The 18,073-nt window shown below is 41.8% G+C and overlaps 1 protein-coding gene across 2 annotated transcripts in view; it reads right to left on the bottom strand.

Annotated features, from left to right (window-relative positions):
• Positions 1 to 9,858: 9,858 nt before the first annotated feature.
• The window catches only part of ZDHHC16 (zDHHC palmitoyltransferase 16), a 203,678-nt gene continuing 195,463 nt past the window's right edge, over positions 9,859 to 18,073 (bottom strand). For both annotated transcript variants that reach the window (XM_078643579.1, XM_078643580.1), the window contains one exon: positions 9,859 to 15,685. In XM_078643579.1, the coding sequence (XP_078499705.1) occupies positions 15,571 to 15,685 (115 nt within the window). In that variant the 3' untranslated portion in view covers positions 9,859 to 15,570. The remainder of the gene's footprint in view (positions 15,686 to 18,073) is intronic.

Genomic DNA, 18,073 nt, shown 5'->3' on the forward strand with positions numbered 1-18,073 from the left:
TGGTACCCCAACAGTATAGAGAAAAGTTATTATTTCTAGCCCACAGTCACTTGTTGGGTGATCATTTTGGGGAGGAAAAAACAGAAAAAACTGTGCTAGAAAAATTCTACTGGCCCAGCATTTACCGACAGATACGACAGTATTGTAAGGAATGTCCAATCTGTCAAAAGAATAGTAGAACCACCCCTCCGAAAGCTCCTTTACATCCCCTACCCAATATTCAAGAGCCTTTCTCGAGAGTAGGTATGGACATCAATCCCTTGCTCCCCTCCCGGAGTGGATGTCGGTTTGTCCTAGTCCTGGTGGATTACGCCACCCGCTATCCAGAAGCTGTGGCTTTACGCCAACCCAATGCCATGCAGATTGCCAAAGCAATGATCAACATATTTTCGAGGGGGGGGGGTTCCGAGAGAGATAATAACAGACCAAGGGACTCCATTTGTCTCTCGTTTTCTCAAACAGGTCTCTCTCATGTTGAATATTAAGCAACTTAGAACAGCAGCTTACCACCCCCAGACTGATGGGTTAGTGGAGCGATATAACGCCACACTAAAGACCACTTAAAAAAAACTGCTGGATCTTGAAGCCCGTAAATGGGAAGAGATGCTTCCTTTGGCTCTATTCGCTATCAGATGTAAAACCCAAAAGAGCACAGGGCACTCCCCATTTGAATTATTGTACGGACGCAAGCCACGTACTTTATTGGATATGCTGAAAGAAGAATGGGAGGAGGTTTCAGAAGGTATGAAGCCCCTTGCAGAATATGTCCTACAGTTAAAAACTCATTTGGGACAAATTCGTGGTATAGTGGCCTCCCACATGGAACAAGCACAGGCTGCCCAAGCAACACAATATAACAAAAAGGCTAAAAATCGAAGTCTAGATGTCAATGATTTTGCTTTATTAATGATGCCTTCATCGGATCACAAATTACTAGGTCAATGGCAAGGACCCTATCGAGTCATTGAGAAGGTTACCCCGGTAACCTATAGGTTGGAATTGGATCCAAAAAGGAAGACGAACACCCAAATATATCACATCAATCTGCTTAAAAAATGGGAGGGGGCCCCTCCAGTCTTAGTAGGACTTCCAGAGCCACTCTGTCTATACCAGCAAAGTATTGATGGAGATTTGCCTAAACAAGAAAGACAGGAGTTGGAAGCCAGACTAAAACCGCTTTCTGGTGTGTTTTCCCTCGAACCAGGGAGAACAACGATTGTAGAACATGCCATCAATACTCCATCAGGCAAGAGGGTAAAACTGCAGCCTTACCGTATCCCAGAGTCTCGCAGGCAATCTGTAGAACAAGAAGTGGCAAAAATTGTGCAAACGGGCATAATAGAGCCTTCCAAAAGTAAATGGAACGATGGGTCCATCCGCTTCTGCATCGACTTTCGGGAGGTCAACAAAATCTCCCAATTTGAATCCTATCCCCTTCCGAGGGTCGATGAGATGGTGGAACGACTTGGCACGGCCCAGTACATTAGCACTTTAGATCTGTGTAAAGGGTACTGGCAGGTCCCATTAAAACCCCAAGATAGGGAAAAAAACTGCCTTTTCCACTCCCAGTGGGTTGTACCAGTTCAGAGTCTTGCCTTTCGGCATACATGGGGCTCCAGCCACTTTTCAAAAATTAATGAATCATGTATCGAGACCCTGTGAAACGTTTGCAGCAGCCTACATTGACAATATAGTTATCCATAGCTCGTCATGGGAGGAACATCTGTCACACCTTGCCAGAGTCATACAAGAAGTAGGGAAAAGCGGACTGACCATTAATCCTGCCAAAAGCAAGTTGGCCGCACGCTCAGTAAAATATTTGGGATATCTTCTGGGAGAGGGATATATAAAGCCCCAAGAAGAAAACATAGCAGCTATAACATCCCTTCCCTTTCCTAAAACAAAAAAAGAACTGAGAGCGTTCCTTGGGGTGCTAGGTTATTACAGGAGATTCATTCCGAATTTTTCTCAGTTGGCTTCTCCCGTGGCAGATTTATTAAAGAAAGAGACCAAGACAGAACAAGAATGAAAACAACCTTCTCCTACACTTAAAGAGGCCTTTCAGAAATTGAAACAGGCCCTCACTTCCTGACCCGTCTTACTTAGCCCTATCTACACTAAGCCATTTGTCATACAAACTGACGCCTCTGACACGGGCTTGGGGGCGGTATTGTTCCAGATGGACTCTTATGGTCAGGAGAGGCCTATACTGTACATTAGTAGGAAACTATTTCCCAGAGAAAAGAGGTACGCAGTGATTGAGAAAGAGGCCCTAGCAATCAAATGGGCAATAGAAACCCTTAGGTACTACTTAGAGGGTAGGGAATTCACTCTATATATAGACCATGCCCCCTTGAGTGGCTAGCTAAAAACAAAGGACACAATGACAGGATACTTCGATGGTTTTTAACACTCTAGCCCTACAGATTCCAGACACACCATCGAAAGGGTAAAGAACAAACCAATGCGGACTTTTTGTCCAGATATCCACTCGATCGTTTTCTTGATGGCAAGAAAGTTAGGAAAGGGGGATGTGAGGAGGAGCCTGCCTTTACCCCCGTAATCAGCCCCCACCGGAGTCTTTGCACTGAACTGCCTGGCCCGGACAATGGAGGGTTAACTAAATCGGAGACCTCTTCCCTACAGGAGAGCCAAAACCAATGGGAGGCGAGCGGGACCATTAGGAGGGCGGAGTGGACGACTGACGGGGAGAAACCCGGAAGACGCGAGGAGGAGCGGAGAGGAGGACGCGAAAACCACGAGGAAGACCGGCTACATCGAGGACCCGCTTGCTGACACCGAGGACCCGTCTGTGGACACCGAGGCTCCTGGAACGGACGAGGACGAGGCTGCAGTCGGAGAGGACGAGACCTGGTCCGAGGAGTGTTGGATACCCCCGGAGGACGCCTAAGTGCCGCCGTAACTCTGGAGAGTTACGGCTAACACGGTGCGTGAATTGGGCAAAGGGGTGGAGGGAGGGAGTCAGTAATTCAGGGTTTGTGTTGGGCCTGTGTTTTCTATCTTTCAGTTTATTTTCCTTTTGTGTAAATATCTCGTGCGGAGGAGCGGGACGCCTGGTACTGCAAGGGAGCGGGGAGCCGGCATGTATATGGCCGCTGGCATATAGTAAGGCTCAACTCTCGTCCATAAGTATCAGCGGGCAACAATCTTAACTCTAACAAGACAGTATATGATTAGTGGGCATTGGAGTAGCCCGTGTGCTGGTCCTATTTTTCTTTATCCTATGTGCTGATCCTATTCTTCTTTATCCAACCTTTGAGGCTTGTTACCTGAGGCAAGGACAAGCCAGTTGACTTAACTTGCCTATCTATTTAGTTGCACCATATTATTCTTTGCCCCCTCGTTCCCTGAGCACTTTGGGGTCTTCTTGGTGACGGTAACCTTTAATAAATCAGGACGACCATATTTACCACCTGTGTCTCTTCTCTCTACACGCTACCCGGGGAACCACCACCACCGACTTACCTGGGAAGAGAAGAAGACGTCACCCAAGGGAATCCTGTTTTCAACTCGGAAACGTAACCCCCAGAAGACCTCATTCTATTACTAACTCTGTTTCGTATACAGATCTTTAAATAAATACGCCAAAATAGATTCACGCATAAGACCTCCTAGTTTCTTTTTCCGCCGTCCCTCTCACAGCGCTATATAAATGAAATTACACTATTACCTGGAGTAGGTATGAATTTCTGCTTCAGAGTCTGCTTATGTGGAACATGTGAATCTGAAGACTGGTGTAACCGGAAAGCTGGTAACAGCTATGGCTCCTCAGAGCCTATGAAAGGCAATCGGATAGGCTTAGCTCGTCCCCCAGCTAGTCAGCACTGGTTTCCTTAGGTTTATTTGCATGCATGTGGAAAATGTGCTTGTGACACAGCATCAGCTTACTATAAAGTTTGTTAAATGGTTGCACTGAGCCTTCAGAAACTAGACTCCTTGCCAGTGTGCTTTAGTTCGGGACCTGTGGACTGACATTGTGAAGACGTTTGGGTGAAATTCTGCTACCGCCATTATAAGACAGATTAGTTGATAACCAAGGAAGCTCTGTGGTGTCTTCTGAATACCCCAGCAGAGGAAAAAAAGGCATTTTCAATGCTTGCTTTTGATGCTCTGTGACCCAAAATTGCATCTGTCCTTGAAACCCAGGGACATATTTACTATTCTTTCACACAATGCAGTGCAACAGGCAACTTGTTGTGCTGCATTGGGTGAAAGGGAGAGAGCAGAAATGTGCCATATATACTAAGATATGGTGCACTTCTACTCCCTCATAGCGTGATGCACTTCGAGCAGCCTAGCGCTAATGCAGGCACCCTTTCACCAAAGGAAGGGATACCTTCCTGCACCAAAACAATCACACTAGGCATTTTCCTCTGTTTGTCACACACAGAGAAGAAGGAACGAGGAGAAAAAAATATTTTTTTCTTTCTCCTGGTTACACCATCCTCTGGGAAGATTAGCGAATTCACGCAACCCCAAGTTACAAATATTTGTGAATCTAGGATTTTGTGAAATCTATGGCTGGATGCACATGAATGCCCATGCTCTGCCCAAAAAACGCCTACTAGAACGTAATGCACTGCAGCGCAAGCCATCGCGTTACATTTCTTTACAAATCCATGCACTGTGGCACGAACTGCCCTTATCTACTAGCATCTTGCGTTGCGGCTGTGCCACAAAAGTGGCGCAACCATGACACAAAATGTTAGTAAATACGACAAGTATATATCTACAGTTAAATTTGCTACAATAAAGCCTAGAGTGAACTGGACTATCAACTTGCCAAACAAATCTGAAACTAGAAACCCAAGCTACCATAATCTGTACTGCCTCATGAGGAATTGAATATCATATGGCACTCAGTAGGTTGCACCAATTTTCTACGGTAGACTAAGTAAACCTATGCGTGGCCGCTGCCTGCTTGTGTCTTAGTGAGACTAACATTGCTACTACTGGCCTGATGCTCATCTAAAAAGGATGGCTGGGTGGGACTCTGAGTTGCTTTCACTATACACCTGAAAAATGAAAGGGTCCTCCTCTTTCCACGTTTCTTGCAATTTATGATAAGGCTGCTAACTGGATGTTAAATCAACTATTTATTGCCATGCATACATTGTATTGCATCCACGAACGCTTTGTATGTGGTTTCCATGTTTTTTGCCTCTGCCCGCTCACTCCATTCTTACCTGTATTTCTTACTCACCTCCTTTCTCCCCTGCCCCCCCAAGTCTTTGGTTGGTTGAATCATTGGAACATTAGAATGCAGTATATTCTGTGGTCGCCATTAACGGGCATTACAAGCAATGCTGACCTCTGGTTTCGCTCATAAATAAGCAGCTCTGGTTCTTGTCGCCTTACTTCGTCCCTGATCATTTTTAGGTCAAAGCCTACCAAACAGCACAGTTGTCTGGTTTGCAATTAACATCTTGGGGACAGTCGGAAAGCTTCCCTGGGAATCCATTGCGCTCATTGCTTACCATTGGCTTTGTGGTTTGTAACTCACATTTACTTACTTTCTGTTTGCTGGCTTTATTTCTTTTAGGTTGTTCAGTCAGTCTTTGTCCATCCTGTGGAGCATTGCCCGTTTACCATTGCTCCTTGTTTTCTTCCACCAATGCTCACTTTCAGTAAAACAGGCCTTTACATTTTGGTCTTATCTTGTCATGTTTGGTGTGCATTCAAAGACCAATCAGATGTCAGGCTCTGTCTTCCAGGGAGCTTGGTGTTTGCTTTTCTTTCTCTGTCTACAAAGTGAGAAGATTTATGTGTCACATTATTAGGTCCTTTAATACCCTTGACTAACGTTTTTGCCTTTTCCTCTGCCACCTTATATGCTAGTATTTTCCCTATTCTCTCCCCACCCTCATACTGGGATAGATGGTATTTATTCAGTTTAGTAAGGCTTTTTTCCCTAAGTGTATTTTTTAAAGCAGTTAAGCTCTGTAAAAGTGCTTCAGCCATTTGTTTTTCTACTGAAAGTATTCTAGCAATCGTTTCATCGGTCTCCCTCTTACATTCATGATTCTGTCTTAGTATGTACTGTTGAGCAAAACCCCTAATACTAGCTTTACAAGAATCCCATAACACAGTATGTGAGGCTGACCCAATATTAATTTCCAGAAATTCTTTTTAGTGTGCCTTAAGTTTTAATATAAAATCCTCATTTGAGAAAAGATGCCTAGGAAATGAAAAGGCAAAAACTTTAGTCAAGGGTATTAAAGGACCTAATAATGTGACATATACTAGCCCTCAGCAGATACTCGAACATTTCGCCAATTATTATAGGGATCTATATACTCCAGAGAATCGGCCGGTGTTTGAGGATATAAATACATATTTGCAAACTTACACTTTGAATCATATAGAGTATGAACAATTAGATATACTAACTGGTGAGATTATACTGGCGGAAATTAAATTGTCAGTTTCTGCGTTACCATCGGGCAAAGCATCTGGAAAGGACTCAATTCCTCTGGAGTTGTATAAGAAATGCATCGACGAGTTAGCCCCATTATTTGGCATGGTTGCTGGGTATATCGGATCTTGAGGAAAAGCTCCTAAATCATGGAACATCACGCAGATTGTATTTTTTTTTAATAAAAAAAAACAGCTGTCGTGTGTGTGTCATATAGACCCATATCTCTTATAAACAATGATGCGAAAATATTCGCTAAAATTCTGGCGGCTCGCCTTGCACCGATAATGTCTGGCTTGGTATCTCCACAACAACACGGGTTCATCTTGGGAAGGGATACTACAACTCATGTAAACACGGCCTTTACAGCATTTGATGTTGCCAGGATTAAGTAAAACCCACTCGGTATGATATTATTAGATGCTGAGAAAGGTTCGACCGAGTGGGGTGGGACTATCTGTGGGCCGCATTAAAAATATTTGGGATCAAAGGCCAGCTTTTACAGTGGATACAAGCCTTGTATGATCATCCCAGTGCCAAAGTTAGTTATGCAGAGCTGCAATCGACAGCATTTTTTATACAGCGGGGCACTCGTCAAGGATGCCCTCTGTCACCTTTATTATTTGCCCCGTCTATGGAGACATTTCTAGTATCCCTACAAAACCAATCACGAATAATTCCTTTTGTTTAAGGACTGAAGTCTCTTAAAATAACAGTTTACACAGACGATATCGCTGTATATTCAGTAGATGTAGGAGAAGCAATGAAAGGGATAAGTTGGGAGGCAAGGAAATTTGGGGCTGTCTCAGGCTACAGATTGAACACAAATAAGACTCAAGTAGTGGTGAACTATAAATCATTGGCTCCGATACAAGGAGCCTGTAATACTGCTACTTATCTGGGGATTAACGTCTCTGCTAAATTAGAAGAGATAGCTGTAGTAAATTACGAATTACTACTAAAAGAGACAGCTATTTCATTAAAAAAGTGGCACAAGCTTCCTCTAAGTATAAGTGGGCGGATAAATGTAATTAAAATGAAGATCCTCCCTAAATTTCTTTATTTATTCTGGTCTATTCCTTTTCGTATTAATTCTTTTTTCAAACGCTTAGATGGTATATTTAGTAGTTTTATTTAGAGTTATAAAAAGGCGCGCCGTGCTATTGAGCTACTGAAAGTTCCATACCATCGAGGGGGTCTTGATTTCCCAGATTTTAAATTATATTTTTGGTCAGCCTTTCTAGGAAGTTTACGCAGCTTAGTAAACTCTAGTAATAATCCCCTCTTTTACTATGCATTTATGCTGGGAGAAGAATCTAAAATGTTTCTGTATCGAACAAATGATCCAAACTATTTCAAGCGGGTCAAATTCAAGACTGCACAGGATATTGTATTTATCTGGCGGGCTATCCTTAAAAGATACAAAATATCGATTTATCACCCTAAACTTCCCTAATGGGATAACCCAGTTTTTCCAAGAATTTTTCATGATGGGAGTGGGAAACAATGGGCTAATTTGGGTATCAAAAGTTTAGGGGATCTGTATGGTTTTAATGGGTTCTCTACATTTGACAGATTGAAGCTTTTATACAATCTTACAGAGAATATGCGGCTAAAGTACTACCAAATTCATGACTATTTCATACGAAGCATAACGCTTACAGTATTATTAGACTCTGATGTATGGGATTGTTTCTATCTAGCTAAAGATAAATCAATGATTAGTGTTGGATATAAAAGCTTAACTCTCATAAAGAAGATGATTGTGGGAGACTAGCTGTACGATGGAGTCAGAAAATGGGGACTAATATTGCTGCAAATACTATTTCCTCTGCACTCAGCGGTATCTGTAAGTCAGTGCATTCCTCTAATTTGAGATTACAGCAGTATAGAACCATCTGCTCATTATATCATACTTCTGAAAGGATAGCGAAATGGTCATCAAATAGATCTACTAGTGATCGAACTAGATGTCCAAAATGTGACTTATTTGCAGCGGATTTGCAACATATGTTTTTTCAATGCCCGGCACTAGCAGAGTTCTGGCGTTGGGTCACAAAAATTCTGTCTCAAAAACTTGGTAGATCTAGATCACTTACAGTATTGGATGTGATGTTGGGTGGACTGAATAGAGACTCCAGCCAGAGAGATCTTATAACTATTTTACTTGCTTGTGCTAGATTAGCTATAGCCCGAGTTTGGATCTCACGGAGCCCACCGGCGGTGTTGGAGTGGTGGGGTCTTGTTAAAGAAATCTATAATATGGAGCTTGCACTTGCTAAAGCTAGGGGGGCTCGATCTGTTGTATAAAATGGAAAAAATCTGGGAAACATTTATGTAAAGATAAATCCTACTCTTCCTTTTTTATTTTAAATGATTGTATTTATATTTTTTTCTTTGATATGGCGATGCCATGAAACTGTTTCTTTGTCTATCTGGTTTGTTAACTTGACCTCATGTTAATAATAAAAAGAGTTAAAACAAAAAAAAAAGAGAAGATTTATGTGACAATCCTGCTGGTTACCCATGTGAGAATGGAGGTTGTTATTTTTTTTTCTAGCACACAAAAAAATGTAAATGTCTGTAAATTAACTGTGCAAATATTTCAGAATACATCAGAATCAGGAAAGCACAAATGAAGCACATTTTTTGTAATTCTGAAGCATGGTAGAAACAAATATTTTAATACGATCAAAACAATACACTTGTCGATCCCATTTCCACACTATCCATACTCCACTCCACTCTACTGTATGCCACTTGATACCGCCTTACACCACTATAGGCCACTTAATGCCCTGCCAATCTACGTCACTCTACAACACTTTACACCAACAGACCACGCTTCTCCACAAACTTTTAGCAATGCTGTAAAGCAGCCACGCTGGTGTACAACAGGACTAAAACATGTTGGCAAAGGCAATACTTGTATTACACTTGAATTACTCAGGATTCTGAGAATTGCTGTAATTCCGTATCCAGTATTTCCACACCTTCAGGACTTTAAGAACATTCATAAAGTGGAAATTGGTACGGCAACACATTTGACACGATAATTCCTCACACTTCAGGAGCGAACTGAGAATAGTGCAGTAATACCGCTCCTATAAGTGACTGCACACCAAGTTAATGAAAGTTGTGGGTGCAGTTTCGTACATTGGGAAATTTCACAGCACTTAAAATCGGGCACGGAGTGCATCCCTCACACCTAAGAAACTGTGCAAAAATAACCACATTTGAATCAGATGGCACAATGCTGCTGAAGACGTTTTCTTGAAATGATCTGTGCACTTGCAGCACTATGGGAGTAACGCACAGTGGGGGGTGGGGTCAATGATTAAAAGTAATTCACATATCTACTGCATTTGGAAAGCTATTGGCGAAAACATTTATAGAGTAACAAAGGTACATGGCAGCACTCAAATTGGTAGAAAACATTTATTTTAAAACTACCAAACACTTTCAAAAAAGAAATGTGCCGTTCAATACGCCGGAGAATGAGATTTTGTTTTACAGCTTTTATAACTTAATTTACCATCTTTTTCGGGTACAACAAAAAATATAACCAACAAATATAATTAGTAAAATACATGGAGTATTACGCAACTAGTTCGCAGGACAGGTCTTGGCTGTGAACGAGGACATATTACTAACGGTTCTGTAGCAATCATTGTAAAACAAAGACCTGTGAATGTCACTTGTTCATTGGGGACAGTCTTTATTTTGTTACATTTTACGACACCAAAGTGATGCCATAATGCATTTCTCCTGATTCACACTTTGTGTATAACATCAATCAAAAGAGAACAAAAATGCTCAGTCCCTCTGTGGGACCCATGTTTCTAAAGGTCGCGGCCCATCTAAGCATTCCTGTTGGTCACGCTGTGACCAATCACATTGGTAGAAAAATGCAGAAACTTAGATGAGGCGAAGGCAGTGGGGAGACTGAAATTGTAAAGTGATGCTAACATTCGGTCTAGGGTGGCAGAGCCGAATCCAGGCACCATTATGAATACTATATGGAAGACAATTAAGCCCTCATTATGAGCAACCTCGTTGGTTGCGATTTATACAGTACCTCCTGTTACGTCACACATCGCAATTATGAGTTTTATGATAAATATCAGCAGATTTAGGATGCCAGTATTTATGGGGGGGAATGGCCAGTATTAACTGGAACATGCAGATTTTGATGCGGTAAGCACCAAGACCTACATGGTATTCCCCCCAAAACTCGTAATTGGGTATTTATCGAACCCGTTCTATTCCGATTCAGCAGAGTTAGATTTTATGACATGGGGTAATTATCACACCAGTTCGTTGCTGACCCTGCTACCTCAAAGGGCTATTGATGAAATCAGTACTTGAATGCTTTCACAATTTTCTGAGCGCTTTGCTATACCAGCTACTTCCCAAAACCGAATATTCAGTGTGCTAAGGTACACAATCGAACGCTAGGGTTGTGAATTAAAATGCACCATGTGATTGATGGTTGACAGCCGAATGGCAATAAATAGGGATGATTGCCCAATTGTCACCAATGGAAAGAATCGCTCACCTGCACAGAAATGTACCATGCTGTAACAGGCTACGAGTGATGCTGGCATTTCTTATAGGGGTTAAGAAGTGTCTAAAATTGGAAGTACAGGGTCTTCTGAAAATGTTTGTATAAATCTGCATGGCACAAGGCGTGTGCGGTTCCATGCTTTGAGACTAAAGAAAAGGCGGCGTCAAACCCCAGATCGCTCTAACCAAACAGTCTACAAAAGGAATTTAAGGAGAGAGGCGCCTCTTAAAATGTCTCTTTGATTGACTATGAGATGTAGCAGCCCTGGTTAGAGCAACTGCACCAAAATGCTTGGATCCAGTGCCTCCTTCAGTCAATGTTGTTGTATGTCTAGATGTCACCTACCCTGACTACCCTTTTGCTGGAGACCAGCCCCATAGGGCTGCAAATAGTCCAATAACATAAACACCAACCAAAGTATGCACCCTGAGAGAAGCAAAATCCTTCCAAAAATCATTCCAGAGAACTGGAACACAAAGAAGAGACTGCAACCATGACTGAAGAGCAAATGAAACATGCATGTTCTTCCAAAAACACTTTGAAACTGCCTTCCAATAATTCTAACCTGTGCCTACAAGGCTAAAAATACCTGAAGGGCGGGATTAGGAGACTGAAATGTTATGAATGGTGTTATCATTGGTCAAAAGAAGGTTTGAATGACTTGGACTAAGTCACAGTGTGCATATTGTGTCCACTTCTGGAGATCACAATTGAGGAGGCACTATTCAACAGTGCCTGCCTACCCTAAGTTAGCTCCATCGAGAAATCAAAGTAGATGGTTTACAAACGGAGTTTTTAATTCAACTTATCGGACATGATAGTTTTTGGTATAAGCCAATCCTACCTTAAATTACTGCATTTATCGATTTCTGCTTAATGTCCGTGTCAACTAATGCCAGGCTTTGCCAGTAAAAACCACAGGACTTAGCAAGGCTATGCACTTTGCCAAAAGATGACAGTGTGAATGGGAGACTGCAATTAGCGGTCAGTAATTTGGAATGAAGCACTTTGTTAAAGGTTTAGGATACAATAATAACCCACTTTAAAAGAGTATGATACAAAGGGCCTTCATTTTGATGCTAAGGGCTGTGACTATAGTCTCGCCCCAAAGTATTGGTAATCAAGTTATTGTTGATTTTTTGAGGACTAAAGAATGTCAGTCAAACTCCCAACCTAGATTCACACTGGCGGTTTAATTTTGGACTGGGGCGGCAAATCAAACCTGAGTATCAATACAGTGAAGGAATTTGAAGACTGTCAGCTGGTAGATAAATGTGCTTATTTGTTGTGCTGTCTTCTCTTAGGTTTTGTTTCATGTAAAACAAAACCAATCACAAAGCATTTTCCCAAACAACAATGATATTTAGAACATGCCCTACGGCTTACAGACTGACATTAACTAACAGCCACTAAGAGACCTACTGCAAGCAGTAGATATTGCCAGCAGTAATTGCAATAGCTATAAAGAGAGACTAAACCACTAATGCTGCTCGACCTCTTTGTGTAGTCCGTTTCAATCCTCACAAGTTGGATGGTGGTATCAAATGTAACTCTATAAAAGCGAAAATAAATGGTGTATCCTTCCCAGCTATCCAGTGGGAAATTATAAGGTAATATTAAATGAAAAGTCTCCGGATTTATTTGAAGCGCACTCTATCCCTTGTCAAAATGATCCGCTTGATTGTCAATGTCTGCATGAGTGACCCTAGGGCAGAGAATACCTTCATGTCTCCAACTACTCCAGACTGTGGACAATGACACAATTGTCTATGGTCAGTAGGTCATAATATTCAATAAGTGATTATCTCCCAAAGAAGATGAAAAATGTGTCTCTACTACAATACAGAGGAAGCAACCACTGGTTGACAATACAGAGTTCGCTTCATTCGATTGTTAGTGGTCTCAGCTGTTTCCCAGTTTGGGAGTGAGTAAATACATTGGACACAATTTCATAGTCAATGCTGGAGAGGGCGCTCAAATCGCAGTCAATTGCCAATCAGACAGTCCTGATCCTTTAGTACATGAATGCTAGTGACATTAAGGGCTGTGTAAGACCCGTGATCACTAAACATCAGTGTCTACAGAACCTTCTTCTAAGCCACTACAACCCTACCTGCCTTAAACAGACATTGCCCAATCGTATTCTCTCAAATACCTGACTGATGCTGCGTGCAGAGGCTTTTACCAGTGACATTCTTCTGCATGCACCAATCTTTCCCCTTATGTGTGACTGTCTGCAGTATGACTTAGTTCTTTATTTTTCCTGTGGTGGTCTTGCCAAATGCAAGGTCCACAAGCATATTTGTATACACTATAAAATAAATACACAATCAAAATGGTGTACTGCAGTACAGAAAATATAATTTACTGTACTATGTACTTTGTCGTCTAGCTAAGAAATAGCAACACTAGAGGAAGCACCTGTGGCACGGAAAAACTGAGCTTTAAATTCCAAACTAATGCTAGCATCATTTGGAATGTCTAGTTTACAATGTTACATTCACCTCAGACAATGTCACCCACTATAGGTTCTTAATTGATCAACTATACTTTACCTATTACAAAACTAAAAAGTACTAGTCAGCAAAAGCGTGTTTGAAACAAAAAAGACTGGAAATAGAGAAACACAGCGGATGGTACTTCGTGTAAGTAATACTGAGGCTCAAGAGTACACCACTCTTCACAGACGAGTGCAGCTGGAATGTCTTTTAGCGCCAAGAAGAGCTCAACTTTTCAAAGCTATGGTGCTGGTGAGGTGAACTGCTCTCAATATACAACAGAGAGGACTCGAAACCAAGAACTTCGCTCTTGCTCACCAATATATCGTAAACCCAAGTCCATTGGAATTTGAGGGTGGAATGGCAGAGGACGTCTCTTTAGATACATCATTTATCAATTTACCATTTTGAATGTAACACCATAGCAGTTGCTTCAAGATGGATGCAGCAACAAGAGCAAAGGTTATGACGACTCACCCTTTAAATCTGGCAGCTACTTCAGGGTCATCATCCGCGCAGCCGTCCTACACAGTAGTGTGCAGGTAAGGCAGTATTTCTGTCTACAGCAGAATGTATTTGCCTGCACAAAAGAGTCGGCACGTTTGCCATTTTCAATCACTGGGGGAAGGTAGAAATGCTTGATTTCTAGACATAGTACCATCTGTAGGCGCACCTTTCAAATCTAACTTTAAAACAGCATACTCCACTTGACTTTTCCATTAATGTATTTCCCAACAGAACTGAACTGGTGTCTGTCCATTTCTGGTGGCCATCTACTCCAATTTCATGGCTGACGTTCACTGTATAAGATGAAAACATACACAACACCAGATGAAGACAGGAATAATAAGAACAATTATACAGTTTAGGACTTTCCTAATTGACAAAAAAGTGATGAACGAAGCGTCAGGTGGTAATGAAGTAGCAAAAGTCTACTGTCAGGAGTTCCCTAACACACACGCAACAGGCAGTAGATGCGCAGGAGAAGAAACCACAAATCAGATGCTCCCACTTCAGAGCAGAGCACACTAACATCATCAGCACAGAAGTGACGAGACACCGGAGGACTCCAAACCATGTCACTTCCAAGAGTCTGTATCATTAGCAGACAGCAGCTAAAACAGCAAATGGAGAAAGCAATACTCGGAAAGTAATTTGCAATTAAAAATACCATCAGTAACAGGGCAGGGAGAGCAGACTGCTTGTTGTCTAGTGGCAGTTTATAAAGGGCATACTTCAACTGGTGCCCGCTGGCTCATGAGTCTCATATTTGGAATGCAGGGAGACGGCTAACAGGGACTCCATGCTAAAGCACATCTTCGGTGCATTTCACAGATGAAAACAAAATAGCACTCTTTTCTGATACAGAATAAAACCTCGTTTGTTAGATCATTTCTAAATTAAGGAGGTTCGTTAGAAAAAGAATACATCTCAGTGGATGTGTGTTAAGATACTTGTTGACCTGGATTTCAATTGACAAATCTGATTTCTGCGATAAATATGTTGGTTTAAAAAAAGTACAAATGAATTTACCCTCCCAGGGTATTCACATAAAGTATAACTAATCTACAAGGACTTTCTTTCCAAACTACTCTTTCACCCGAAATAAAACTATTGAAAGTATAAAACAATGCTTTAAAGACTGACAAGGAAAAAGTGCTTTTCGTTCACACATTCGCACTTGTAACAACCCATGATGATCATATTTATAAGACATAAAATAGTGTAGGTGGTGCATTTTCCAGGCCCTCGGAGTACTGTTTTGTGTGGTTTTCTCTTTCAGTACTTAGCCCCCATGTAGCAGGCTACTCCGTCGTCCTACGTCGCAAGGGTTAATGTTCCCCTTTATAAGGAAATAACGACAGGTAACTTGGTCCTGCGCACGGATGTACAAATAACACATGATTTTTCAATGACTTGGGATTCAGAGACATAAGCAGCCTTGCTTATTTCACAACACTGCAGTGGCACCAAAACCAGCTTAATGCCGGAAAAGGAATCAGAGGCAATGTGTTCAAAGCCGTTGCGAGAGCAGCCGGAGCTCATCCGCTTTCAAATCCTTGACGGCATCAAATCGCTAAAATGGATGCTGGCTTGGACGAGATGCAGGAAGGTGTGTTCCAGACCAGCCCATCTCCATCAGGTGAGTGAGCAGACGGTAGCAGGACGCGGGTCAGCCAGTGCCTAAAAATGACAAAACAACAGATTCACTCACATACAAAGGCTGCCCCAATTAAGTGATATTTACAAAGATGACGCCATAGTACGTCAAAACTCCCACCTATAGTATAGGCCAGACGTCAAAAGCATTGCTACTACACCTTTACACAAAAAATATAAAATGCTAAACCGGTTTGACTGTCTGCTCTAGTTCAGTGATCTGTTGTCTAAACACCTACAACTGAAATGAATAGCTTCAAAATCTCTGTGCACATTTCTCACCTCCTCTATCAGATCCACCTGCCCGCTGACAAATCCTATCACGGAGCTTACGCTTAATGAGTCTGCATTGATTTGCCTCGGGACAAGCAAAAAATTAATGGGCGCAAAAGCTTTGAATATCTAGAATGCTTGCACTTTTTTTTATCTCTGAGTTTTCTTCTATTCCGGCTTCTATGCAAAAAGAATCAGCGGTCCAAATCTACCGTTTTAATACCCTCCAAGAGTGTTCCTTGAAGAAATGAAAGTGATTGCATCCAAAGTGGCGGAAGAGGAGACACTGCCTGTATGCCCATAATCGGAAGATGTATTGGACATGGTTTTTGTGATTTTTTTATTTGTATAGCCAACTCAAGCATACTGTTCACTACACCACGCTCCCAAATTTGACACCCGTTTCCCGGGATTACTACTGTTACCAGAATGCAGCTTACCAAGGCCAGTGCAAGAATGTTTTGCACACTCGGCAGGGAAGTTCCTGCAGCCACGATATTGGGCACACGTTTTCATTGCTTTTATGGGCAATATGGCATCCCTTGCTCTAAGCACCACAAATTACTGCTTAATTTCACAACTCCCTAGAATTTGCCCGGGAGAGGAGAGTGAACTGAAAATGAACTCTAGTTTTCTGTGTATGACATATAAACAATGACAAAATGTTAAACGCCTAAGTTGGCACCGTAGTCCATGTCACCTGTGTGAAGAGATCTGTTCCATTAGACTCTATTACCAGACACCTTTCCTTTACTCGACAGCGAAAATAAATTTCACATATAAAGAGCTTCTGGGGAGTACACTTGAAATATGTAAGCAAGGTGCATTACTGGGAAACAGTTCATCTTTACTTACCTGCCTTTGCATTAAATCTATTTTCTGAATATTACTTGAGATTTAAGAGACTGTTGAAGAACAAGCCTTGGTACATGTGGGCTTGGGTCCAACAAAATCCGTGTTAACAGAATTCGGAGCTCTAGATGTCTTTGGTTTTAAATTGGTCAGTAGCTAGGGAAGCACATGGGGGTGTATGGGTCAAAACACGGGGAAGTCAAGTGAGATAAGTCAGAAGGCTTCAATGACCTCATACTCCAAGCAAAATTGCCGTTTAACAGAGGAGCCTTAATGAATGACCAAAAACAACAGAATACAATATTTTAATCTTTGGAGAATTTAAAAATCTACGCAAAACTATCCTATGTGTAATGCACATTTGCAAAGATGGTCATCTTAGATCTTCTGGTGTTCGGTTTGCGGCAGAAGGTGAAAAGTATTAGCTCTAGTTCCAAAGGCAGGTGGAAAGATACCTGTGAATAATGTAATGCACCTTTCCAAACGTGCATTAAATTAAATATCAGGTTCCCCCCTCCCCCCCGAACAATGAAAAGCATAGGCAGTAGTCTGAAAACCAAGTGGAAACATACCTATGAATACATTTCAGAAGCAGAAAGGTTTAGTCGAAAGACCTGAACAATGCGTTAATCATAGCGTACGCCTCTAGGTCCATTAAGGAACATCTGGGCAGTACAATAAATATGTGAAACAAACTATTTCTGGATAAGGCACAATACTGGAGGCTGGCGTTACACTTAACAAACTATGGCTGCTTTTTTAGGTCGATCGTGCTCGACTTTTAATAAGGGGATTTCCAAAGTGCTACCCACAAGCTTTTCCTGGCCTAAAGCTTGCGTGCATGTGCGCATGAATGCGCGCAGCGGCCATCTCCCTTTCTTATCTCATGAAGCCTTGTTTTAAAGTTACAAGCCGTCATGGCTCATTAAGTGCTTTCGCGCGGAGCGCTCACAACTCCCTCTGCCTCTTCCCCTGCAGCCCCCATATATGCAATCCGCACGGCCAATGCTTGTTCTTCCTCATTTCATTAATTTCTTTTCCCATTTTTGTACCCAATTCTTTCTATTTCCCAGCTCGTCTACGCCCTTTGCTTCCTTTCCTCTTTATTTTTCCAATTTCTCATCTTTCCGATCATCTTTGTATTTACTACATAGATGCATCCCGAGATCTATTCCAGCATTGTTTTGACGTGCCACTAGAGGACACTATAACCCCATGAATACTTTTTTGTTGTTAAATTTTAGGGTTACATTTATGGAAGAATTTAATTTCTGTCCTAGTTCTCCA

Source organism: Lissotriton helveticus, chromosome 5_1, assembly GCF_964261635.1.
Source record: "Lissotriton helveticus chromosome 5_1, aLisHel1.1, whole genome shotgun sequence".
NCBI lineage: Eukaryota > Metazoa > Chordata > Amphibia > Caudata > Salamandridae > Lissotriton > Lissotriton helveticus.